This window comes from Cygnus olor, chromosome 1, assembly GCF_009769625.2.
Source record: "Cygnus olor isolate bCygOlo1 chromosome 1, bCygOlo1.pri.v2, whole genome shotgun sequence".
NCBI classification, from domain to species: Eukaryota; Metazoa; Chordata; class Aves; order Anseriformes; family Anatidae; genus Cygnus; species Cygnus olor.
In genome coordinates, this window is record NC_049169.1 from 55,345,441 (window position 1) to 55,370,546 (window position 25,106).

General features: G+C 57.8%; 1 protein-coding gene across 2 annotated transcripts; it reads left to right on the forward strand.

Annotated features, from left to right (window-relative positions):
- The first annotated feature begins 1,435 nt into the window (after window positions 1-1,435).
- Window positions 1,436-22,655, forward strand: CARD10 (caspase recruitment domain family member 10). 2 transcript variants are annotated; one of them, XM_040544789.1, is made up of 21 exons: window positions 1,436-2,012; window positions 11,560-11,778; window positions 12,138-12,275; window positions 12,559-12,884; window positions 14,024-14,206; window positions 14,504-14,659; window positions 14,741-14,866; window positions 15,024-15,218; window positions 15,309-15,431; window positions 15,832-15,947; window positions 16,148-16,188; window positions 16,582-16,702; window positions 17,166-17,346; window positions 18,163-18,286; window positions 18,613-18,853; window positions 19,132-19,201; window positions 19,291-19,390; window positions 19,485-19,643; window positions 21,079-21,200; window positions 21,511-21,626; window positions 21,851-22,655. In XM_040544789.1, the coding sequence occupies exons 1-21, from the start codon at window positions 1,976-1,978 to the stop codon at window positions 22,056-22,058; spliced, it is 3,102 nt and encodes a 1,033-aa protein (XP_040400723.1). In that variant the 5' UTR covers window positions 1,436-1,975; the 3' UTR covers window positions 22,059-22,655. The 2 variants fall into 2 exon arrangements, with proteins under 2 accessions (XP_040400723.1, XP_040400724.1); XM_040544790.1 differs by lacking the exon at window positions 1,436-2,012 and adding an exon at window positions 10,050-10,173.
- Window positions 22,656-25,106: the final 2,451 nt, after the last annotated feature.

The following is a 25,106-nucleotide window of genomic DNA, read 5'->3' on the forward strand; positions in this document are numbered from 1 at the left end:
ACCTACTTCTAGCAGGTCTGCATCTTGGATTGAGATGGGAACTCAGGTCTGAAGTGGACAGAGCTGTGCCACCAGTGGGAAAAGGAGAAACCACGACCTACATCCTTCCAGCTTGCCAGGGCTATAGTAGGCACCTTTTTCTCGTGTGTCCCACCCAGAGGAAGCCAGCGGGGTGGTGGGAGAGGCTGGGACAGACCCATTCTTCAGCACTTCTCCATCTGCAGCCTGCAGGGGTATCTCTATCCCCATCCCTGTCCTGGTGCCCTGCAGTGGGGGCTGCGGCGGGGAGTGAAGGCAGCCGCCTCTGCCGGGGAATGCAGAACAAATCTCTTCCAGATGGGGCAGGGGCCACGATCTGCTCGTTGTGGGTCGCCTGCTCCTCCTCCTCTTTCTCCTCCTTCTCTTTCTGCTCCTCCTTCTCCTCCTCCTCCTTGCCCGTGCTCAGAGCATCTTTGCATACTGGGCCAGGGCTTGCTCCATTTCCAGGAAAGCCTCTGGAAACCCCCCTCTTCTCAACCCTCCCCGAGCCAGGCTGTCAGGTTTTATCCCTTCGGGGATGGCGTTGGAGTGGGTTGGAGCCCTCCAGGGTATATATACGCCGGCTCTGGGACTCAGCATCCACCCTGGCCATGGGAGGTGGATCAGCCTCACTGGCTACACCCTCACCTGGGCAGTGCAGTTCCTAGACCCCTGCCTGACACTGAATCCGTAAAACCCTACCTCCCAGCCCCTCCTCGTGTTGTCCTTCTGCCTCGGCTGTCCCTGCGAGTGATGCTGTGGGTCTGGATGGTCTTGCAGAGCCACTGCAGCGCCCGTGGGTGCCCTGGGCAATAGCTAATGCCTGGACCCCTCCCAGCCCCATCGCCCCAGACGCCCAGCTGCCTCATTTACCCTGAGTCACCCCCGCCTTTCATCCGTCTGCAGCCTCACCCCCCCCCGGGCAGCGGGACCAGTCTAGCCATCGCGGAGAGACCGGCTATCGGGCTTATCATCGGAGCAGATGGGTGGCCCCGCAGCTCCCGCAGGTGACGGCGCTGCTCGCTTTGATTCCTGCAACATCAAAGATGGGGCTGAGCAAATTGGCCCCCCTTCTTCCCGGCCCTCAGAGAAGAGCCTCACAGGTCTTAGGTGTCGCTGGGTGCGACAGGGAAGGAGTGAGGGATGGGGGAAAATGGGGGAGCCCAGCTCCTGGCACGGTGGAGGAGGCAGCAAAGGACCCCAGGATGTTCCTTCCTCCCATTTTGCTTTGCAGCCCCACAGGGTGAAGAGGGGCTGCAGGACTTCCTTTGGGGAACAAAAATCCCTTTCCTTCCTTTCTCCCGTGCTTGGGGGGATGTGGCGGGGACACCCCAGCTCAGGGACAGGACCCCCATCCCTGGAAATTTCCCCGGGGACGGAGGGTGGAGGGGCGGGCAGGCGGGAAGGGGCGCCCGCTCGGCGCACGAGCAGCAGATATCCTGTTGCTGCCCAGGCTCCCCAGCTCATATTTCCTCATTAACTGGGAGCGCCGCTCGTTTGCGGGCGACTTCCAGATGTTTCCATTCTCCTCGCGGCGGCCGCATACCGCGCGGGCTGGGAGGCGCTGCCGGCAGCCCCCCGCTGTCACAGAGGGGCCGGGGGGGTCCCTGCCCCGCCGCGCGTCCCGGGGTGGGTCCAGGTTCCCTCGCCCCGCTGTGGGTGATGGACAAGTCCTGCGTGGTGCCTTTCAGCTTCCGCCCATCGCTCTCCTGGCAGCTTTGTGGGCGATTTCCCCTCTGGTGGCACCCCACGGGGCCATGCTGCAGGTCCCCACACTGTCCCCATAACCCCTGCATGCGGTGACGATGCTGGGAAGAGGGGTGGGACGTTTTAAGAGCCTATTTCTGATTTTCCCCTGCTCTGGAGCAGTGGGAGGCGGAGGGAATGGGAGCGACCACGTCCTGCCTGTGGGCTTTGCAAAGGAGGGGATGCTTCTCCCAGGGGACCTGGGCTGGGAATGCGAAGCCTTGGGGTTTGCCAAAGCCCAGGAGGAGGTAGGGATGAATTCCCAGGCTTACTGGCAAACTGCCTCTCCTCCCTCTGCCCACCTCCTCCTATCCCGAATGTTTTTGTGCTCCTTCCTCCTCTCCCCCTTGGCTTTCTCCTTGTGTGCTTGTCCTGCTTGCAGTGCCGCAGGTGTAGGGGTTTGGAAAGGCGGAGGGAGATGCAGACCCCAAGTCTGTGCTCCCCTGGCACGGACGGGAGGGAAAGGCTGCTTTGGGACACGGCTGGGAGCAGGGTGGGGGCATGCTGCATAAAGCAGAAGCAACCCTGGAACGGCTGCTTGTGGCCTGGAAACACCCCTGTGACTCTGGGCGCTGGGAAAGGAGATGCAAATATCGATGTAAATATGGATATGGTGTCTCCCACCAGTTGATTCTCCAGTTCCTCTTCACAAACACTGCAGAGGTGTAGGAGGGACTCGAGGTGGGGGGGGGTTCAGACATCGTTTTCCCTCCCTGTAGGATCATGGATCCATGTCCCACGATGCATGGATACAGGGAAGGAGGGATGGGGATGAGGAGAGAAGTCATCCCTGGGGTGAGGGCATTACCACGTGTGAGGAACCTGTCCTGGTCCAAGGGACGAGGCGCAAGACAGGGGAGTGGGTGGAAGCAGGGCCTGGACGACTCTTTAATCTTAATGATTTTGCCTGTCCATCCAGCCCGCGTATTTTTGGCCACGGAAGGAAGGGGGTGGGGTGCAGAGGCGGCTAAAAATAGGGGTGTCCCTGCCCATTCCCCCAAGGCGGGCATCCGTCTGTCTGCCTGCCTGCCTGCCTGCGGGGCTGCTGCGGGATCTGGAGGAGGGGAGCAGGCCCGGCCTCCTCCCCAAAGCGTCTGGCTCCGCTTTTGTTTGTCTCTGGGCCCTACGGGGACAGGAAGAGGCCGCGGGGCTGGGAAACAATGGCTCATTCTCTCGGCGTCAGCGCCTGGCCAGCAGCGATAGGGGACGCGGGCCCCCGGCCAGGAGGCGGCACGGCCTCGGCCGCCCCGAGGAGGCAGTGGGGGGCGATGCCAGGAGAGCTGGTGCGATGTGGGGTGCCTTCCCCAGCCCGTCCCTCTTTCCTGCTGTGTCCCTCACCCCAAACCAGGCTCCTGGGTGGAGGGGAGTGGGGTGGTCTCATGTAGGTGCACCCTGTGGAGGAGGTGATGGAGGAACCAACACCCAGTGAGAGGTGGGAGCGTGTCTGCAGCCAGCTCTGCGGCAACCCCTCGCTTGTCCTTGACCCTATAAAACCTGCGGGGATGGTGTGTGAAGGGATTTGGCATCCCGCAGTGGGAATGCCCCCAGCTGCAGCCAGGGAGGTGTTCCTTTCCGCCCTCGGTGCTGGGAGCTGCCGTGTCCCTCTCTGCCCCAGACCCTCCTCGTCTTCCCATGGCACCGTCTCTCCCAGGCTGTTCGATCCACCCCCAGTGCTGGAGCTGCCTTTCTCCCTGGTCATTACTTCTCCAGGTGTGGTAGGGGTACGAGGAGATGGTGCTGGCGCCTGAGGTGGGGCAGAGGTTAGGGGATGTTTCGCAGGGGCTGAGCAAGGAGGGGAAAGAAGCACCTCCCCGTCTCCAGACCCCTTCTCAAGGTCTCGGATGCTTGGGGCTGAACGCTTGCCAGGGCTCCTCTTGTTTACTCAGATGGGAGCTGACACATCCAAGGTCTCTGCTGACTCCACTTTCCCACATGCTGCTGCCGGGCGCATTCCAGGGCAGAGTGGAAGTCAGCGCCGAGGCATGCGAGAGGACTCGATTCGGGATGCCATCCTGCCCTGCCCGCTCTCCTCCGGCATCCGGCACCTCCTGCCAGGCACTCGGGAGCTGGCACCACGGCATCACCTCTGGCTGCCGACCGGGGCTTTTACGAGCCAGGGCTGGCGCGGAGCCCAGTGGGAAAGCATGGACGGGGACCTGGGGACGGGAATCTGCCTCTCATCCCGACGGCTCGCAGCAAGGCTGTTTTTTTTTCTACCCTCCAGAGATCTGGCTCTGATGAGGGTTAGCAGCGCGGCGCTCTGCAAGGGCCAGCATGAACTGGAGGAGTGGCTGCGCCCCGCTCTTGCACGCACGCCCTCCCAGCCCAGCGCGGATGCCTTTGGTTTTAGGAGGGAACACCGCAGAGCTTCCAGAAATAAGCGCCAGGAGATAAAGAAGGGTTTGCAGGGCCGGGGCTGGAGAGCGGCGCTCGCCCTCTCATTTTGGCTGCGCTCCCCTCGCTTGGGGCGCTTGGGGTCCCGGGGATGCTCCGACCTCTGCCAGGGCATCTGGCACCTCTGCATCCCTCAGGCTGCTGGAGAAGGTTGGCTACGACCTCTCCTCTCCAGGGCTGGCCCGCAGAGGCCCCTTTATGCCCAGCCCCAGCATCTGGAAGAAGGGGCCTCGTCTCCCTCCTTGGCTGCCGCAGGAAACGCGGAGCCTGGAGGTCAGGGGCCGGCGGCAGCTCCTCCCGCGGGGCCAGCCGCCCGGCGCAGGGGCTTGCATCACACTGGAGTGGAGGGCGGGGGGGGGGGAGAGAGAGCCAGGCTTTTCCTGTTTATGTGACTAACAGACCCCCGAGAAAGGGAAAGGGCTTGGAAAGCGCCTCGCTCTTGGGCGGGCTCCAGCGAGTGCCGGGGATTGCATCCCCGCGGCAAGGCTCGGCTCCTTCCCAGGGCACCCAGCTCCCGCAGCGCGGAGGCCGGGGCTGTGGAGCTCAGCTCGAGGGGGAAGGCTGGGGCTGGCTCCCCGGGAGGCGAGGCACGGCTCCTTCTGCATCCCAGCCTCTGATTCCTCCCGTGGCTGTCGGAGCCGACAAAGGGCTTGACACCGGGTCTCGGATAATGCTGGTCTCTGCGGGATGGTCCGAAGGGCCAAGTGGTGCTGGGGATGAGTTAGGGAGGCAGCTGGGTGTATATATAAATATTATACATATGTATGTCGGCTATGGGAACACCAGACATGGAGGAATGCGTAGGGGAAGCGTTCAAATGACACGGTTACCCACGAAGGCTCCAGCACGCAGCCCATGCAGTGGGCAGAAGGGCTGCAGGGTCTCCCGCAGCATCTAGGGCCGCATCCTGCAGGGCATCTGTAGCGGCCCTGGTGGTACGTGGAGGAGGAAATAAGGTCCCAGGTTTTTGCCTGGGGCACCAAACCGCTCTGGCTTTGGTCACATCTGCACCAAACTTGCCAGATCTCAGCTTGGTAGCCCTTGGCTGTACTGGACGTGGGTTGAGGGGTGGGTTGTGCAACTTCACATCCAGCAGATGCCCGGGGAGAGCACATCCCACCAGGTAACACTAATGGGAGGAAAGGGGAGTCACGGCCCCTTTAGAGGTGGAGTTGGCGTGGGTACAACATCTCTGGCGTGGAAAGGCTTGGGAAGGGCCTCAGCAGCAAGGAGCAAGGAGCCCTGGCAGGTCTGCATGGCAGGAACGGGCGCAGCCCTTGGCTCCCCGCGTCCTGTGCAAGGGCTCCAGCAACGAGGCCACGCTGACCCAAAGCTTTGGGGCTTTGCCCTGGCACTCCCCCAGCCACCTCCTCCCCCAAGGGGTTGGACGGTGGCGTGGTGCCACCCTATGGCTCTGGAGCAGTGTTACAAGTGGTGGTGGCACACTGCTGGAGCTTGGATGGGTTGCAGGGAGAAAAGCCAACACGCCTTCCCATCTACACTGGCAGCCCATGCACTCAAAGCCCCAAATATTGTAGCAGCAGAGAGCTTTGGGGAGCTTCCCCTACATCGGGCACCTACATACCTCCAGCTGGAGTTGGAGCTCTGCCGAAGGGGGTATAGGGGGTATTTCTGTTCTGCACAGTGCCATCCTCCCTGCCTACATCTGATATAGGTTGACGACCCTGTTTGTTTGGCCCATTTGCCCTCCTCTGGCTGCAGGTGAGCTGCTCGTTTTGGTCGGCCAGCCTGGGTTCGTGGCAGACCTTCACTGGGACAGACCTCGTGCCCCGGGGAGGAGCTGGAGTCAGGGGAGGACAGACAGCCCGTTTCCATCTATTGCTAACCGGGCAGGCCTGAGACTGGTGTGAATCACCCCAGTGACACAGAAAGCTGCCGTAGGAGACATGCCTGGAGAGGCTGGAGCACTTGTGGGGTTCTGCGGGTCTGCAGGCAAGGGACAGGGTCTCAGTGCAGAGTGTTTGCAGGATGCTTGTTGGGGACGCTGTCATTCTCAAGCCCCGTTTTGAATGTTGGCTTACATGCAAATCTATCCCAAAATTATTTCCGGAGAGGTGGAAAGCAGTACCTGCTCCACGTTTCTGTTCCAAACGGGTTGCGTGCGGCACCCAGCAGCTGGTTGAGGTTGATGTGGCCACATTGACCTCTGGTGGCCGCAGCCTCAGCATGCAAGGAAAGCCCTGGGTGGCTTTGGCGAGCTGCTGCCTGCTGCAATTAAAATGCAGTTGGGGTCACAGAATCACAGAATCATCTAGGTTGGAAGAGGCCTCCAAGATCACCTAGTCCAACCTCTGACCTAACACTAACAAGTCCTCCACTAAACCATATCATTAAGCTCTACATCTAAACGTCTTTTAAAGACCTCCAGGGATGGAGACTCAACCACTTCCCTGTTCCCCCTCTGGGACCCTTCCTTTATTGTTGGGGTAAGGCGACTGGGAGCAGGGCTGAGGTGGGAGAGGCGTGCGAGGAGACTTCCAGTCTCAGCCCTGTTGGCTGAGGCCCTTGGCCATGGGCAGTCAGGCAGCTTCAGAGTGAGGAAGGGGCTTTAGGGACTTGAATCCCATAAGCCTGCTCTAATTCAGCTCTCACTTGCCACCCCCCCACCCCTGGATGCCCTGATGAGGACGGAGATGTGCTGCCGATACCATCCCAAGGAGCTCCTACATGCTTCTGCATCCTTTAGCTCCAGGCAATGGGTGTAGTGCACGAGGGGGAGGAATACTGAAGGAAACATTCACTTGTTTTCCTATCTCCACACACATTTATGTGCATTTTCTTCCTGCCATGAGGGCCGCTCATCCTTTCTGGGGGGCTTGTTCCTCCCCTTCTGCAGTCACCTACACCACCATGGAGCCGCTGTTGGCCTGTCGTGGCTCTGGAAGGCATCAGGGGGACGAGCAGGCAGTCAGAGCCCTTGCAAAGGCTGTTAATATAAACTCTGAGCTTGGTTAGTGTCAATAGGAAAAATAAAAGCGTCTTTTTGTGTGTGCTATCTAACCTGGTGTGAGTGTGTGAGCTGCTCAGACCAGGCTGGAGTTGAGAAATCTGTTTCACATTTTCTGAGCTTTCAGCGCTTGTTTTTTTTCCACGTGGGAACAATGCTGTGGAGAGGTTTTGTGACACAGAGATATGCGTTGCGACAGCTAATAAAGAGAGGGAAAGTTTGGGGGGGGGGGGGGGGTGTTTTGGACTTTCTTCCTAGACTTGACCAGAGAGAGCACCAGGGACTTTAGCAAAACTCCCCCCTAAAACTTCATCAGAAGATACAAGTCTTTGCAAATCACTCAGCTGCGAGGAAAATAACATAGTTTGATGGGGAAAAAAAAGCACAAAAAGAGGTATTTTATTGAAAACATTGTGACCACTTCATGTTACCGTGTAGGTAAGATGCTTCAGGGCAGGCTTGTAACATAGGCAGAACATAGGCAGGATTTTACAACGCATCTGAGCTCACCATCTGTTAAGCTTTATACCGACAGCGTTTCATCCACACAATGAGGAATTTAATTCCTTCACCACCTCAGGCCTTTCTAAAGCGGTTTCAGGAGCTCGCCTACCTCCAAGGTTGCCCACCAGTCAGCCCCACACCACGAGACGCCGCCGAAAACCCATGGCTTTGTGGGCTCCATGTGCTAAGCCCTTCCTCTCTCGGTGGAAACATCGCATGGCTCACCGCTTGCTGGCCTGTCATAGGTTTCCTGTGTGAGCCAGAGGTGTTTGGAAAGTCTTACCAGTGCAACTATTTTGGTCAGGAGTTGAAAAAAAAAAAAAGCAAAACAACAACAACAACAAAAAAAAAACACAACAAAAAGCCAACAACGAAAAACCACCAACCCACCCAAACACCGCATGATGACATTCCTGGTGTGAATTCAGCTGTATCAGCACAGAAGCTGCTGCTCTCAATAGGGCTAATTCGGAAACGTGAGACCTGGCTGTGGTGGCACTGTGACAAACTGGGGGTGTCTGGTACCACCGCGGCTCTCCCCCAGAAGGAGAGCTCTTCACTGCTGTGCCCACGTTCCCTGGGCAAAAAAAAATAGGGACAGGACATCTTCTGCTCAGGAGCTGTCTGCCTGATCTGCTGGCCTTCAGGGGTGGTCTTTTGGTCCCGGGCCACCTGCCCAGCTCAGAGCCCCTCCAGGAACAAAAGCGGCAGCTAAGGCTTGATGTGGGAAGTGCTGTGTCTGCTTTGGGTTTGCTCTGAGTCACAAAGCACCACAGCTACTGCCCGTGGGGTCAGGGAGGGTGGAGGGAGAGGTTTCCTTGACACCAGCCTTGAGTTTGTCCCTGTCTGGGTGAATGAGAGAAACTAAGCCGGTTTGGGGCTTTTATCGCGACTGCGAAGATCTCGCCTTCCATCACCGTGTAATATCCTGCTCAGGAAATCTTTTCACTAGACCCAGGTTGTTTGCAAGAGAATAACTAGCAGGAAGACGTTGACATGGCTTGAGTCAGAAGTCGTTCCCTGCAGGCAGCCTTGCTCCTGCTTGTTTTCGATCGCCCATTTACAGCTGGAGGTAAGGGCTGGAGATGGAGCCGCATCCTGCCTGGAGAGCCCGGCTGGTGGTCTCTGCGCCCTGCCTTTGGGGGGGAAGCTGGGCAAAGGGGGGAGGAAGGCAGCTGTCGGGATCCCTTGCAGGGAGGATGAGTCAGCAGCGAATTCATACGCTCGGGGTGGCAGCGGCTGGGACGGGTGCCTTGCAAGCAGAGCGGGCGTTTGCCAAAAGCCCTGCGTGTGCACGGTGTTTGCACACGAGGGCTGTGAAGCCGTGCGGTGAGTGGAGGAAAATTTTGGGAGCGAGTCTCAAAGCTGGTCTCAGGCGGTGGTTGTGCTTGCTAAGAGCACAGCAGCATGGGGAAGTGGGCTTGCTAGAGCCTCCCTCCCCCACGACCGCTTTGCTGAAGCCGGTGCAGGATCCCCGCGGGGTCCGGAGGGGACGCGTCGGCCCCTGGAGGAGAAACCATCCGAGATGTTCATTTTGGGTCCAGTGGGAACCCTACAGCTCCTTTAGGGCGGGCGGTCTGGTTCGTGCTTGGAGCTTGTTTTACACTTCGGCTTCTGTGGTTTCCACCTCTGCCAGACCCCTCGTGGTCCCAGCGGCGCGGCACAGCTTTGGGCAATGGGGTCCGTGGCAGGGGCTAAGCCACGTGTGCCTGCTGGGATGCTCCAGCCCCGCTCCTGGACGACTGTGGCCGCTCGGAACGGGGACGAGGAAGGTTCCTGGCACCTTCCCCCAGCTGGGCAGCCCTGAGCAGGGTCAGGCCGGCGCTGCAGGCCCCCGCACGCCGCGGGTACGGCTCAGCCACTCTGCCCCGGGGGTGCCTCCACGCCCAGCTCCACCCACACCCGCTGCTCGGGACCGGGGGCCAAAATTAAGGCTGTGGCACCTCTTCTCGGCCTGGATTGAGCTTTTTTCCAACCACTCCTATTTTCTCCCCTTGCTCGAAACCCGCTCCGTCCAGAACCAGCTCTGCACCAGGGGTGGCCAGGCTGTAATTCCTGGAGCCCTTAAACCACAGGAGCACCCCAGCTCTGATCTGGAGCTCTCCTCCCCGGCCAGGGGAAGCCGAGCCGGGCACCCCCTTCCCCCGGCAGGCAGTGGGGAGGTGAAGCCGGCTGCGTTTCGGAAGAGAAGTTGCTGGCGAGCCACATCCTTCCGGAGAGCAGCTCCAGCCCCGGGGCTGCCGGCGGAGAGGAGACGGGACCGCAGGCTGAGGAGGACCCGTCCCCGCCTCGCCCAGGTGAGGAGCAGCCGGAGGAGGTCGGAGAAGAGGGGGGGGGGGGGGAAAGGCTGGGGGAGAGGCTGGTTGGGGAAAGGGAAAAGGCGGGGAGCCGGCTGCCTGCCCTCCCAGCCGGGCGGAGGAGGGAGGGAGGGAGGGAAGGAAGGAGGAGGAGGAGGAGGAGGAGGAGGAGAGGTGCAGCGGGGTGGGGAGGCCGCTCCAGACACACCTGCAGGAGCGGGCGGCGGCGCGGAGCCGGGATGGAAGGTAAGGGGACCCCCCCCTGCGCCCCCTGCTCAGCCCCGCAGCCCTCCTCCCCTTCGGAGGCTGCCCCGGGGGGGTTTGTCCTGATGGCTGTGCTGTGCAGTTCATTCCTCTCCTCCTCCTCCTCCTCCTCCTCGCCTCGCCTTTCCGCCCGAAGCGCCTCCAGGCGTGCTCGGGACCCCCCCCCCCCGGAGCCCCCTGTCGAGCCCCGCTTTGGTCTGAAGGTCTAAGAGGCGGCTGGGCTCGAAACAGCACGGCTTCTGTTACCTGCTCTTGGTCTTCCCACCTACTCGTCTCTTACTCTGTAAGAAATGCAGATTATTTTCCCTATTCAGCTTCCTTTGAATGGAACTGGAATGATCCAGATCTGTATCAGTATTTAGGCTCCTAAGCCCTTTGGTGCCTGAAATCAGACACTTGAGTACCTTTAGTGTGTCTGACAGTCCTCTCCTCCTGTTATCCTGCATCCAGCAGACCCCGAGACCCCATATTTCTGCTTGGAGGATTAACCTCAGCGCAGCTCTCTCGGCCGTCCTCCTCGCTGTGCGAGTTGGCCGGCTGAAATAGCATGATATCAGCCTCGCCACAGAGAAAAAAAAAAAAAAAGGGAAAGAAAGAGAAAAAGAGCGGGAGATTTTCTTCCCTCTGCTTTCATGCACCGTGAACCTTTGCACCGCCGCTGGGGACATTTGGTTTGTGTGGCTGGGGTAGGAAGCTGGACTCGGTGCCAGCACCGGAGGGGAGGTGATGGAGCACGCTGGTGAGGAGTTGGCTTTATCTTGCTAGCTAAAAGGATCTGTGCTGGCTGGGGAAGCGGGCTTTCTTTGTCAAATGAAAATGGATGGGCTGGTTGAGCTGATGCCCAGGTGGGGAGGGAGTTTCTTGCGGGTACCTGCTCCATCACAGCCTGTGGGGCTTAATGGGGCAGGCTCACCGCTGCTGTAAGGGCTTTGGGGCCATTGACTTGGGGGGATGCGTCTTGCTTTGGCTGAGAGTAAGCTTGCCTTGTTGCCGAGTATTTCTAGCTTCCACACCCATGTGCGGGAAACTCATGGAAAACACATTTTTGACATTCCCATTTGGCTCCGCTACCTGCAGCCAAGCTGCTCCATGCTGCAGGGCTGAAGGTGACATCTTCCCTCGGCTTCCCACTGTATGCACTCTTAACTACCTCGTGCACCGCTGCCTTCTGCCTCCTACGTGTCTAAAGTGGTAGGGGAACACATCAAGGTCCTGCTGAACCAATTTGTGTATAAGATGACTTCTGAAGTATCTGAGTCCTGGGTGCAAGACTGAATCATTTGCAGGATCATACCTTGACTCATTCTCCCATACCTTTCACCCTGTGCTCCTCCACCACTCAGACTTTCTCTCCTTTTATCCTGCCAGCCCTGGAGAATGCCTCTCTCCAAGCCTGCAGCCTCTCGGAGCAGGAGGAGGAAGAAGATGCCATCTGGGAGAAGATCGAGAGCGCACGGCACCAGCTGACCCGCTCCCTGAACCCTGCCAAGCTCACCCCGTACCTGCGCCAGTGCCGCGTGATAGACGAGCAGGATGAAGAGGAGGTGTTGAATTCGTGCCGATTCCCTTGCAAAAGCAACCAGACAGGTGGGAGAAAACACAGATGGGTCTGGTTTGTGGGGGGCAACCCGTACTTGACACACAGTGGATGCTCACAGGCTTGAGGTGTTCTGACCTCCTGGTCCCTCACACTGCAGTGCTGCCCTGGCTTTTTTGGTCCATGAGATGCTCTGCAGCCAGATTTCCCTCTCCTCCTCTGTGGTGTCCCCTCCTGGGTGTGCACACGTGAAGGCTGTGCTCCCACCCCATTCCCTTCTCCAGCCCATCCATTTCGTGGGGAGAAGTAGAATTGGAGAGGCTATTTTCTGTCATGAAGCTGGACTATGCCTATTTATTTTTCCTCTGGCTTGCAAGGAACTCATGCTAATTCCTTATCCCTTATCCAGGCTACCTGATGGACATCCTTCGGCGCCGCGGGAAGCGAGGCTACGAAGCCTTCCTGGAATCCTTGGAGTTTTACTACCCGGAGCACTACACCCGGCTCACAGGGAGGGAGCCAGCCCAGCGCTGCTCCATGATCCTGGGTAGGGCCAGGTGCTCCGTCCTCCCTTCGGCTGCTTGGGAAGGGCCAGCAATGTGGGCATGGGCGCGTGCATGCGTAAAACCCAGGTTCACGCTACCTGAGAGCAGCGAACCTTGACGGCTCTGCTTAAGATCTGGCAGGAGGGGAAACAAATGGGTGTGTAACAAACCAAGGGGACCAAATTGTGTGTCATGGGCCTTGGTGCATTACAAATTTGTGGGCTGCTTTTTTGGGGTTACCCCTGTCTTGGAAGTCAGGACCTGATTCTCCTTTGTCTCCTCCAGATGAAGAAGGCCCCGAGGGACTCACTCAGTTCCTGCTGATGGAAGTGAAGAAGATGAGGGCTCAGAGGAAAGAGCATCTGCTGAAGGAGCACCAGCTCCAGGCGAAAAACCAAGCCATGGAGCAAGAGCAAGCCCGACTGGAGCAGCGGCTGCAGGAGCTCCTGAAGGTGCAGGAGCGATGCCAGCGGCTGCGGGAGGAGTGGGACTCCAACAGCGTGGAGCTGCTGAGGCTGAAGGACGAGAACTACATGATGGCCATGCGCTACGCTCAGCTCTGCGAGGAGAAGAACATGGCCGTGCTGCGCAGCCGGGACCTGCAGCTGGCGGTAGGGTGCCAGGAGGTGACTTTTTAGCGGGGTGGGCAGCGGGTCCCACAGCCACGGGGGGTCTGAGCGGGGTGGCACGGCTCAGAGGGGTGCACGTGGGTGTCCGTGCGTAGGGTGGTGCCTTGCTCAGCTCGGCTGTTGGCACCTTGAGATGCCCTTGCATGTGTTTTCTGCCCTGGGCACGTACGGCGTGGAGCTGCTCGGCATGCCTTGGCACTTTGGCCGAGAGTCAGCCCATTTTTCCCCCGCTCCGACACTCCCTACCGCCTCCTCGTCCTCTGCTGATGTTCCCGAGACTCACGCTGCATACCTGAAGGGATTTGTGACACTGCACTCTGGCTGCCAAGCTCTCACCTCCAGCAAACATGCGCCTGTTTCCTGTCTGGGCAAGGACCAAAGTACCTTGAACCTATTAATAACCCAGCTACTTAGGTGCCTCCTGGCATTCCTCCTGCTGCTCTGCACTCCTCGTGCAGCCCCGTGGTTGCCTCTCATTCCCCATCCCGCTCTGCCCGTGCCAGGATCCTCCCCTGCTTTCTATCTGGCGTGCCTGCCTGTGCCAGCTCTCCCAGACCCCCTCAGAGCAGAGAGGTGAATTTCTCGCGGGTGACTGTGGGGTGGAGAAACACCTCTAGGAGCCGAGTGGACCACGAGGTCTCAGCCCACTTTCCCTTGAGCTCACCCCCCCTGCCCTACATTGCCTTCAGTGGGTTTTTCTGCCGTGAATTTGTTTCTCAGCTGCTCCAGGAGCTGGGAAGCCTTTGAGGGGAGTCTCAGTTGCTGGCCCTGGCAGCACACCAGAGGCTCCTGGTCTCCCCAGGGTCAAGGCCAGCTGCACTGTGGATGCCCTGAGGTAGCAAGAAAGTTGTTGTGCAAAGAGAGGAGCTGGAGATTGAAAGTGTTTATGCAAAAACTCGATTCATGTGCATCCTCCTCCTCCTCCGTCCTGTGAGGAAAGGCTTTTGTGCACAGCTGTGCAAACCTTGCCCCGGCTGAAGCTCCTTCATGTGGTTGCCCAGCCCTTGCTTTCCTGGCCTCCAGGGCATTTTTCTGCCCAGCTTCCTCTCTGCTTCACTCTCCCACCGAGGCAGAGGTGCCAGGGCACATGTGCCAGCCTACGTTTGTTCCCCAACCCTCAGGTGGACCAGCTGAAATGCAAAGTCACCAGCCTGGAGGAGGAGTGCAGCCTGCTGAAGAAGCAGGCAGCCGCGGTGCCCCAGCGGGAGACAGAGGAGCGGGGCCACCCTGACACCGTGTCCGAGCTGTGGGCTGAGAACCAGCGGCTGATGGCATCGCTGCAGGAGCTGCAGGGCACGTTGCAGGTACCCCACAGGGCAGAGCTGGCTCAGAATCACAGAAGGCTTGAGACTGGAAGGGCTCTCTGGGAAGGTGGCTGCTGTCACCTCTGGTTCTGGGCAGCGATGGGTCCCTCTTTCCAGCTCTGTGACCCTTGGGTGTGCTCACAAGCATCGCTCTGTGCCTTTGAGGGCACAGTAGATCCACACAGAAATGATGAGGGCAGTCGTGCTGTCATTACTCAGCCACCAAGCCGGGCACTGCCCTGGTGTGGAGCTCCCTCGGTGCCTGCAATGTGATGACGGTGCCTCCTCATCTCCCAGGCTCCAGGCGAGGTCCCAGTGCCGGGCTCTGAGCAGATCCTGCTGGACATCCTGGAGCATGACTGGAAGGAAGCCCAAGACGACCGGCAGGACCTCTGCCAGAAGCTCAACTCCCTGCAGAGCGAGCTGCAGTGGGCCGAGGAGCTGAGGGATAAGGTAAAAGCATCCATCACCAACCCCTTCCCCGCGTGCGGTCGCTTCTGAGAGCGGCTAACGCTCGCTGCTTGCTGCTGCCAGTACCTGCAGGAGGTGGAAGACCTGCAGCTGAAGTACCGGACGCTGCAGAAGGACTGCGATCTCTACAAGCATCGGATGAACACCGTGCTGCTGCAGCTGGAGGAGATCGAGAAGGAGCGCGACCAGGTGAAATGCTCTCCACCTGCCGGCAGGAGCAGGGCTCTTGTGTCTGCTCGGGGTACCCTCTCCTTCCCCCGTGGGTCTTCTCCAGCAGTGCCAGGGTGGGAGAAGGGGGTTTGTGGTGCATGCCTCCTCGTCTCACTCTCAGCCTGGCTCCTTGCAGGCTATCCAGAGCCGGGACGGGGTGCAGCTGCAGTACTCCCAGAGCCTGATCGAGAAGGACCAGTACCGCAAGCGCGTGCGAGCCCTGGAGGAGGAGAGGGACGAGCTCCTGAGCAAGCTGAGCCAGGCAGAAGGGCTGAACAGCACGCTGGAGGCGCAGCTGCAGCGCTGCAGAGGCAACCGCAGCCTGGGCAAGGTGAGGGCAGTGGGAAAGGAAAGCACAGCGAGGAGGGCAGGTCTAATTTTGGGGGGGACGCAAGGGGATGATGGCTCCTTTCTCTCCTAGATGTGCAGCTCTTCCTACTCCCTCTGCTCCAACCTCAGCAGTACCTGGAGCCTCGCGGATAACCCTGCTGGCTTCACGAGTGGGCTCGTGGACGCGCTGGGGGACTCTGCCATTCAGAGCATGGTGAGTGCTTGGCTGTGGGAAGCTGTTCCCGTTGGGAGCAGTGGGAACCCACAGCCCTGCAAGGGCATGAGGTGTTGAAGCAGGGTCACCGTGGGGCACCCTAGAAATCAGCAGCCCCGTGTAAGGTGTTATCCTCTCCAGCAAGCTCTGTAATCATACCCCAGGGAAGCAATCCTAACTATTTTATACCCTGTAGCAAATATCCTACTCTTTTTAATGGGATCAGGTTCTTGCCCGTTTCCCTCTGATTCTTCAAATCTTCAAACCCTCATCCCCTGAGCCCCCTAAAGTGGGAAGTCCCACAGGCTGCTTGTGCCCCTGGACGTGCTAAGAGTGAGATATAAGGACAAGGGTGCTGGGTGCTGGTGTAAGCAGGAGTCTCTCTCTCACTCTACCCAAGGAGGTGACCCCTGACAGCGAGAAGGACATCAACCGCCTCTCCACCTTCCCCTTCCCTCCTTGCATCGGCTCCATCCTCCGGCGGCAGCGGGAAGAGAGGTGCATGCCCTACAAAAGGTGACTGCTGGGGGCTGCCTGAGCCTGGGTCTCCTCTAGGGGGGTGAGCAGGATGGCTCTGGGAACCTGGAGTGGGGCTGAGGGTGGGAACTTCTGTGTCAGGGTTGGGGGAAAGCTGCGGGGATGGGGGTGAGAACGGGATGAAAACAGGCTTTGGAGAAGCCGCTGCCTCTCACCTCACCTTTGTGTCTCCTCTACAGCTTGTCCTGTGGCTCCTTTAGCAGCATTGAAGATGCAACAGGTACCAGGGTGGGGACCTTCCCCAAATGGCTTATCTAGGAAGAAGTGGTGTCTGGGGGGAGAGGGCTGGGAGAGCTGACCCTCCCTCACACCTTCAGTTTGTGCAGCTTGTCCCCCCGCAGAGCAGGTAACTGTTTCCATCTGCTCTGTTTGATTTATGGAGAGCTTTGCTGGTAGAGAGCTCGGTTTGGAGCTGGGGAGTAGGAAAGAGAAGAGAGCAATGCCTTCACCCTGAGGTGTTATCGGTTCTGGGTGATGGGCTGTGGATCTCCTGGTGCTGGCGTGGCCTGTGGTGGATGCTGGTGGCTGATCTCCATGCCATCCTGAGAATATGATCTCCCTGCAGTGCTCCAAGAGGTGAGGTGCCCCCTTTCTCTCTTGCTGTCTCTCCTAGGCAGTGGCTTCGCTAGCATCTCGCTTGGGGCCTTCTCCTCGTCTTCCAGCAGCACCTACGCCAGGGTGAAGTCGGAGATCTGCTTGTCCACGCTCCCCAGCCGCCAGGAGGTCACCAGGAGGTGACTGCTGCTCTCTGAGCTGGGCACCTTGGGCCTGCTGCTTGGAGGGGGTTTCATGATGTTGAGGGGCCACGCTTGGGAGGCTCTTCCTCCTGTGGGCCCTTTTCTGCTAGCAGGAGAGCAGAGAAATGAAGATGCTATATTCCTTGCTTCCTAGCACGATCCCATTTTTCTGTCCTGTCCCAAATGTTATGGAAGGATGGGGATGTTGCCCTGGGACACAAATCTGTCTAGTCTGGGGCAGGACTGGTGGACCCCAGCTTGGCTTTTGTATTTGGTCTGGTGGGGTGGAGCGGGATGGGGGGTTTACAAGCTCCATGCACATGCCCCGGTGATGGACTGTGAGCTCTGCATGATATGTATTGTTTAATGTAATAAAAATGCTGTAGCTGGGCACAAGGCATGGGGATCTGGTTCTTAGAAAAAGCAGCAAGCTTCATTTGCTGGTGTTTCTCCTTGCCAGGTCACTGGTGGTGCAGCTCACGAGCATGGGTCCCACCGGCAACCTGTCGCCCCAGGAGAAGAGTCTGGGAGCCGACATCTCCATCCTTGGAGGGAACAGGACAGGGATTTTCGTCCAGTGGGTCAAGCCAGGCTCACAGGTTGAGAATGCAGGGCTCAAGGAAGGCTGCCGGCTCATTGAGGTGGGTCTGGGAATGGGCTCACTCTGGGGATTTGCGGTGCAGACGGGATGCAAGGAGTGTGGAGCGAGCCCTGGTACAAACTGGCTTCTGGCCAGCTTGAAGTCCACCTCCATCTCTCTCGTTTCCCAATCCTGCTCCTTACCTAGAGCTTGATGCAGCACGAACAGGCACGCAGGTCTCTGCACTCAAACATACCTGCACATGCAAAGGTGCCGAGACTTTCTGAAAGGCTTACCTCAGCTGCAGGAGGAGAAAAACAAAAAGGAGTCACGAGGATTAAGACAGCAATATGGCTGTGTGTCCCCAGAGCTGCCTGTCACCTTGTAGCATTGCAGAGCAGTTTGCTTCTTGCATCCTGCGCATGCCTGTTGCAAAACAATCAATTCTGGAGCGAGATCTCGCAGGCCTCCGTGACCCTCTCAGAGTATAATTGCTCTGAAGAAAGCTCCTGGAAGGAGGGAAGGGCATTTGTTTTGGCAGGAATGACACCACTTGAAATACAGCCACAGTACTCAAATTGATATCCCACCTGTAACTGGAAATAAACCAGCCTCCCTGCCTCCGCTCCTGCACACATTTGTGCACACGCGTTTGCTTTCAAGGCAGCCCAGCATCCAAACCGGGAGGGTGGGGGGTGGCTGGCAGCAGCTATGTCAGAGGCAGAGGAGGGAATCAGAGGCTGATGAGGATGCCTTGCCCTTGGGCAGAGCTTGTCCTGGGCCTGTGCCATCTCTTGGTTAGCCCTGATGGGTGAGGAGCTGGGGGGGGAGCCTGCTCTTCCAGCCCCTGGGTCTAATGGCATCTGCTCCTTGCCAGCTGAGGGTCCCGTCGCTGAAGGAGGAGGTGCTGTCGCTGGAGAACTGCACGCGGGAGGTCGCCTACCTGAGCCTGCTGCATTGGGATGAGCCCTCGAGCCTGGTCTTTCAGCTGGACCTGCAGGGTAAGGCCCTGGCAGCTGGGATCTCCTTCCAGCATCAGCTCTCTGCTTCCCTTCCTGACCTCTCAGCTCTTCTCTCTCTTCTCCTGTTTGGTCCTAGGCCACTAGGTGTGACACTGGGGTTGGCCGTAGCTCCGGTTACTTGCCCTGTCTGGTGTGACATGTGCATCCTCTGAGTTACAAGATGGAGGTACAGACCTTCTGTCTGTTTGCCTCTACACGCCCACCCCACCCCATAACCTCAAAGCTGTGCTGGAAACTTGGCTATCTCTTTGGTGATGGTGGTCTACTGTGTCCCCACCTGCGGTGACCTGCGTCTCTTGCTGCAGGATACCAGCCTCTGCGGGAAGCCCTGGAGGAAGGGAAGAAGTTTTCTGGAGACTCGTTCTATGTCCGCACCAACCTGCCCCTCCTGGAGTCGTCAGACCCCTACGCGCTCTGCGTCAAGTGTCGGGAGATCCTCCACGTCACGGACACCATGCACAAAGGGCGGCTGGAGTGGTACTGCTCCCGTGTTGACCCCCTGACCCTGCGGGACCTGGACAAGGGGACGGTGCCCAACTACAGCAGGTAACGGGGGGAGGAGGAAAGCAGAGGGGTACCTGGGCTACCTGTCCCGTTTCTCTCTGGTGAGCATCCCCAAGGAGTCCTGAAGGCATGTGGATTGGCCTCTTGATAGTGTAGGATGCCCAAGCATAGTGTTGGGGACCAGTGCTGTAGGGTTTTGGTGCCTTTGTGAGACTGGGAGGAAGCCTGTGCTTCAGGAGGTCTCTTTGGGGAACGTCACAGCTGGCTACAGTCCCTGAGGTCTTCAGAGTTGCTTGAGGGAAACCTCTTCGTCTTTTCAGGGCCCACCAGCTGTTGAAGATCCAGGAGAAGAGCCACCTGCCTGGGCAGCAGAAGAGCCACAGAAATAATGTAAGCCGGAGAAGCCATCAAGGAGAGCTTTTTTAACACATTTTTGTTGGGCTGTGCTCTCAGCTCTGTTGCCTTCCCTTCCTCTTCAGCTAAAGAAACGGGCCTTGGACCAACTGCGCCTGGTGAGATCCAAACCACAGAAGAGCCCAGGCCAGCCCCCTCAGCAGCTGTGGCTGGACCCTTGCTCAGGTGAGCTGTTACCCCCACACCTGCCCCGTCACCCCTGGGGACCTTGTCATGTTTTCACCTTTTTGGCTTTCTCTTCTACATTCCTGTCTTCCAGACCCGGACAGGAACCTGAAGCCTTACAGCCTGGTGCACCCTGTGGTGGTGAAGACACCGCGCCCCGTGGTGCTGTCACCCAACTGCATTGCTCCGCGGCTCATCAGGAACCTGCTGGACCTGCCCACCTCTCGCCTGGACTTCCACGTGTGCCCAGCAGGTAGGCAGCAATGAGGGGCTGCTTTCCCTTTTTATCTCCTGCCACTCCTTAGCCATGTGGTGGGAAGGCAAGGTGCTGTTCAAGGAGGTCACTTCTCTGGAGGCCTTGGCAAGCCCAATTCAAAGAATGGGTGCTCTTGGTCCTGAAGTATGAGACATGGTCTCACGGGGCTCTTGGAGAGGACATGAAGAGTCTCTTCAGCAGCTCACTGTGGGTGTCTTTCAGTCTTCCCATACAATACCCATTGACAGGTCAGCATTTTTTGGGCAAAGTACAAGATGTTCCCTTAACTGTATCCTGTCCCTTTGGCCATAAGGGAAGCCAGCCCTCCCTTCTGGTCTTCTGGGCCATGGGGATCCTCTCTCTTTCCTTGAGAGGGTGGTGTGGCATTGTCTTGCTGCTCTGGGTGGCTCTTCCCAGGGGTGAAGCCCTTGCCTGAGGTGGGATCTGCAGGTTGACTTCATACCTGCCCTTCCTCTCTGGGAAAGGCAGCATCCAGCCGTCCCCTTCCTTCCACCAGCAACGTGAGGCTGACACACCACTGCGTCGGCTGCTGGGGAACAGGGCTTTTTTCCCCAGAGGGGATTTTCACAGAGGACAAATCCCTCTTCCCCCCCCTCCTTTTTCCATCTCTCTCCTTGCCCGTGTTTACAGTTCAGTCTTTGCCAGCTGCAGGACTGAAAAATGAGTCGGTACGCTTTTTGGGGGTGGTGATGGAGGTGGTGAAAAATCTGTTTTGCTGAAAAAGGACGGCTCTGCCAATTTTGGCCGCTGGGCTTCTTAGCTGAGTGACTTGGCCATATATCCTATCCTACTGAGCCCTCTGCAGGGTCCCCTTCACATTGCACAGGAACATGCTTTGAAATCATTTACTGCAGCAGGGGATGTAAAACCAAAAACAACTCAATTCTCTCCTGCTAGTTTTGGCTGTTGTGAGGAAAGAAGGTGATCTGAGAGCCCTGAGATGTTTCTCTTTTCTTTATTGCCTGTATTTTCTCTTGCTCTTCTCTTGCAAGCCAGATGACCTTCCACAGGAGCTTGCTGCCCCTAAAAGAAACTTGTGAAACTTACCTGGCAAAATAAAATGATTCGTTTTCTGCTGTGCTTTATCAGGGAGGGGCTGGAACAGTGGGGAAGGGGGGAATCAGGGCTGGGAGCTGGCTTTGGCTGCTGCTGTACCACAACATAAGAGCTGCTCTTGCCCTGCAAGGTCTTCAGCTGCTATATCTTGCTTTTTCTGTGAGCAGAAAGCGGCAGGAGACCCATGCCAACGTGTAATGTTGTGTAATTAGACTCGCTCTCCAGAATCCATAAACACTGAACTCAAGTATTAGCACCGCAGCAAGCGTGCAGGAGCTGAGGTAGAAAGTATGTGCAAGAGGGATGAGGGGATGATGCCTCCCTCTTCATCTCTCCTGCTCCTCTTGGCTTGCAGAGAAGCTGGCAGAAGAGCATCCCAGCGCTGCCCGTGCTCAGGAGCCCTCTTTGTCTAAAAGTGGCCCCCAGGAGTGGAAGGAGAACGGCCAAATCCGCATGATCCGGGAGGCGATGGAGAAGGTGCTGAATGGTTTGGGGGGAGAGGGCCAGGATGGGGCACCCTGTTCGGGTGGGAGGGAAGGATGGGACAACTGAGCGGGGCAAGAGGGTGGGTTGCTCTTGGGGCAGGCTGGCTGTGATGGAGGGGGTGACCCTGCTCTTTAATTCTCCCCTTCCCTCCTGGCCCTGCTTGTAAATCCCACATTTAATGGAATTACTATTGGAAAAGCAATGATATTTCACAGTATGGAGTTTGATTTAATGTGGCTGTCAGGGGCTGGGCCTATTTCTTCTCCATTTAAATCAGTAAATCTATTCAATTTCCTTCCAGAATAAACATTGCCTGCTCGAGCTGGGAGTTCAGAGTGTGAGGGATCTAATTAAACGTGAGATATACCCCATTGTTATCCACATTGAGGTCACCGAGAAGAACATCAGGGGACTCAGGTAAGACAAGACCGTGAGGTACGGATGGAGGGCATCGCGGGAGGATGGAGAACACCTTGCCTCTGTTCAGAGGGAGAGGAGGTGGCTGAGTTTGAGGTTGACTGCTGTGAGGGAAAAAGGGCAAAAAAAATCAGCTTTGTGCACATGTGAGCGAGCTCTTGTTGGTGTTTTTGCAACCCCATCTCCCCATATGAAGGTGAAGTCTGTCCCTATGTCTTCCCCAGGAGCTTGCTGGGGAAGCCGGGCCAGCGGGACACGGAGGTGCTGAAGGTGTGCCGCGGTGCTGAGCGGGCTCTCCACGCCCTTCCCTGCTCCTGGGCCCGTGTGGAGCCCCACGCCTGGAGCCACGCCGAGGAACTGCCCAAGGTGGTGCGGGGCTGCATCTTCCAGGAGCAAACGCGCCCGCTGTGGGTTGAGGATGGCGATGACTGAGCTTGGAGTAGCAGAGCCTTTCCCAGGAGCTGTCCTCGGGCTCCTCCAGGTAGCGTGTCCACCTTCTGCAGGGGGATGCCAGCAGCAAAGGCACCACGTGGCCTTGTGGGTCCCCTTGAGGACATAAAGAGTTGGGGGCATAACACGTGTTGACCCACCAGCCTGAGCTTTCCATATTTTACTGGAGAGAAGTCTTCCTTCCACCTTTCCGCTGGATGCCTCCTGGGCTGTTCCCCATCACCTTGGGCCCTTGGCTCTGGTACGTGGTCAGATCGGGAGCACGGGGGAACCGTGTGAGATCAGGCTGTGCAGGAGCATATCTCACACACGTACACATTGAAACCCTTTGCCCATCACCTCCGTCTTCCCTGCCCCGTGGCACCGTGTGCTCCGGGTCCTCCTCTACCTCACCTCCTGCCCCGTGGAGCGGGAGGCACGGCTCGTCTGCAACCGCCCCGCCGCGGCCGCACTGACACTAAGACACAACCAACCCTCGTTTTATGGGAGCTGTACTTTTTATTGCTTGTAAATTATTAATGGGCCATTTTATTGGCAACCCGCGTGTAAAGGAGAATTAAATGCCATTCATAACGGCAACGGGTGGCAGGCTGTGGACTCGTGTGTTAATGGGGAGGGTCGGGTGATGCACAGGGGTGTTTCTCTCCTCCTTTAGCTGAGGCCCATCTGCCCAGCTCCTCTGCTCTTGCAGGGCAGCAAGAGGTGTGTGGGGAGAGGACAGGCTGAGCATGCCACAGACCAAGTTCCCTCCCGTTTCTACTTGCCCTCTGTTTTTCAGCCCCTTCCTTCTCTGCAGTGCTGATGTTAGGCAGGTCACCCTAGGAAAGACGGGGAAAAGCTTGCTTGATGTCCTGGCCAAGGTTCCTCGAGCTTCATCTCTCTCCATACCCCAGTTATCATGAAGTGACAAGCCAGCTACTTGTCCTCCTGGGGGACAAGGACAGGCGTTTGGGGGGTAGATGGTCTCTCCTGGGAGATGCAAAAGGAAAATGGGGGCTGTGGCTGTGGGGGACTTTATGGGGCAGGAGACCAGAGAGAGGGCTGGGGTCAATGGGAAAAGATGGGCCACCAGTATCAGAGGCTGAGGTCTCCTGTGTCCTCCTCACCCCTGTAATTAGGGGACTGCTACTGCCATGCACTTCTGAAGCTCCAAGCAAAGATTAACTTCAGGGGTCCCCTGTGAGGTGTTATTTCAGGCTCTAAACCAGTTGCCTGTGTCTTTTACGAGGACGAGAGGGAAGGGGGGAGGAAAGGAAAAAGAAAAGACTCTAACCTGCAGTCACTTAAATGTAGAGCAAAGTCCCAGATCTGCCCTGGAGCAATGCAGCTATGGAGGGGACTGGTGTAACAGGGCTCCAGCTGAAAGCTCCTAAGTGGAAGCATCCCAGCACAGCTGCCCCGGGAGGGTGGGTGCCCTGCAGGCAAACAAAGCGGTGCTCTTGTTGAGCTGATGAGAAGACAAGTCCCAAAGCGAGCTCCCCTCCACCCAGGCAATGGGTTTGCAGGGGAAGGAGGCTGGAGCCTGCATCTTTGCATGGAAAAAGTAGTGCTCGAGTACCCAGGGGAAACACTCCCCGTTAGGCACTGTTTCAGAGCTTGACAGCTCCTCCTGCCCCTGCTGGCATTGGAGCCACCACCAGCCTTATGGCCCTGGCCATAAAGGGTTGGGGGGTTAAGCGCAAGCTTTACCCACTTTGGGTAGCTGCTACCCCCCAAAAAATAAACCAGACATTTCCACACACCTTGCTGGGCCTTCCTTCAGGAGGGAAACTGAGGCAAAGAAAGGTGGTGTTGGGAGGCAGGTTGGCACTATCTGGCTCTCTGAGCGCTAGGCGGCACTGCCTTGCCTGCTCCTAGCCTTCTTCAGGTCCTCTTTTTATCCGTCTTGTCTCCCCCTAGGCTTTCAAAATCCAGCTCCAACTAGTCCTGGACATGGGTGAGAAACGGGGCAGAGGGCTCCAAGGCAAACATTACGCCCCCACTGCCCTGCACACTGCCCAGCCCACCTCATTTATGTCCCTGGGGGGGCAGCTGCATGCTCTGAGGAATGAGTCACGGGTTAGGTAAATGGGCAGAATGCAATTAGCAGCCCTGGGCATCAATTACCAGCTGTAACAGCCTTGTACAAACCCCTTGTAAAGCCACTGAGAGCAAATTTTCTCCCTCTGGGGAGAGCAGAGGCCGAGTGGCAGGTGTGTCCCCGCGGGAGGTCACCAGCCCTCTCCACGCTGTCCCAAGGGAGCTGCAGCAGCATGGGGTCACCTCTAGTTTTAGGAGTCTTTTGGTTTGTACATGGTCAGGTCAGACCCGCTCTGCTGCCCAACACTATCAAGGTTGATTTGGGTCACACTTGCAGCCCCCAAAGGGCTCTTTTGGGGATCTTCCACCTGTGTCCCCCTTTCTCTCCCAGAAGACCTGGGGCAGGGATGGGAGGTGCTGCAGGATGCTTAGGAGCCATGGAAGGTGCCTGTACATCTGCCCGGGGCTGCAGCTGTGTGGCCAGACTCCTCAAGGAGGGTCATTTCTGGCTCTGGAGCAGTGGCTAGCCATGGGAGCAACCACAGTATTTGGTGTGGTGGCAGTGGTTCGGTCGTGCCAGCTTCATGTCTCTGCGGTAATGTAAAGCCTGAAGGTGAATGACAACCCCCTGCCCCAAATTGGCGTAAGAAAACCTCAGTAGTCAAACAGATCTAAAAATAAAGCCTGGAGGGACCCTCTGAAGGAGTATGGGAGATGCTCTGGAGATGTTCTTGCTCCAGGGGAAGTCCAGGAGGCTTGTAGACTAGGAGAAATACATGAGAAGAGGGGACAGAAGCAGATTCGGTGATTTCTTCCTTACAAAAGAAAAGGCTGGAACCAGGGACAGGGCTGGGGTGAAAGTGCATGTATGAGGCCTGGGGAAGCTGAGCACAGGGTTTTGGTAATGTGGGGAGGTCTTCCCTGTGTCCCTGCCACATGGTGGGAGTATGGAACAGAAGAACCCTGATCCCTGCCCTGCCCCTCTTTTATAGCATCCCATGATCTGGCATG

Bases quoted from the DNA above. Each gene is read 5' to 3' on its own strand.
- CARD10 (XM_040544789.1), top strand. From the start codon at position 1,976: ATGCGAAGCCTTGGGGTTTGCCAAAGCCCAGGAGGAG. The intron at 15,219-15,308 runs GTGAGGGCAGTG...TTTCTCTCCTAG, and splicing joins GCAACCGCAGCCTGGGCAAG to ATGTGCAGCTCTTCCTACTC. The intron at 15,432-15,831 runs GTGAGTGCTTGG...ACTCTACCCAAG, and splicing joins ACTCTGCCATTCAGAGCATG to GAGGTGACCCCTGACAGCGA.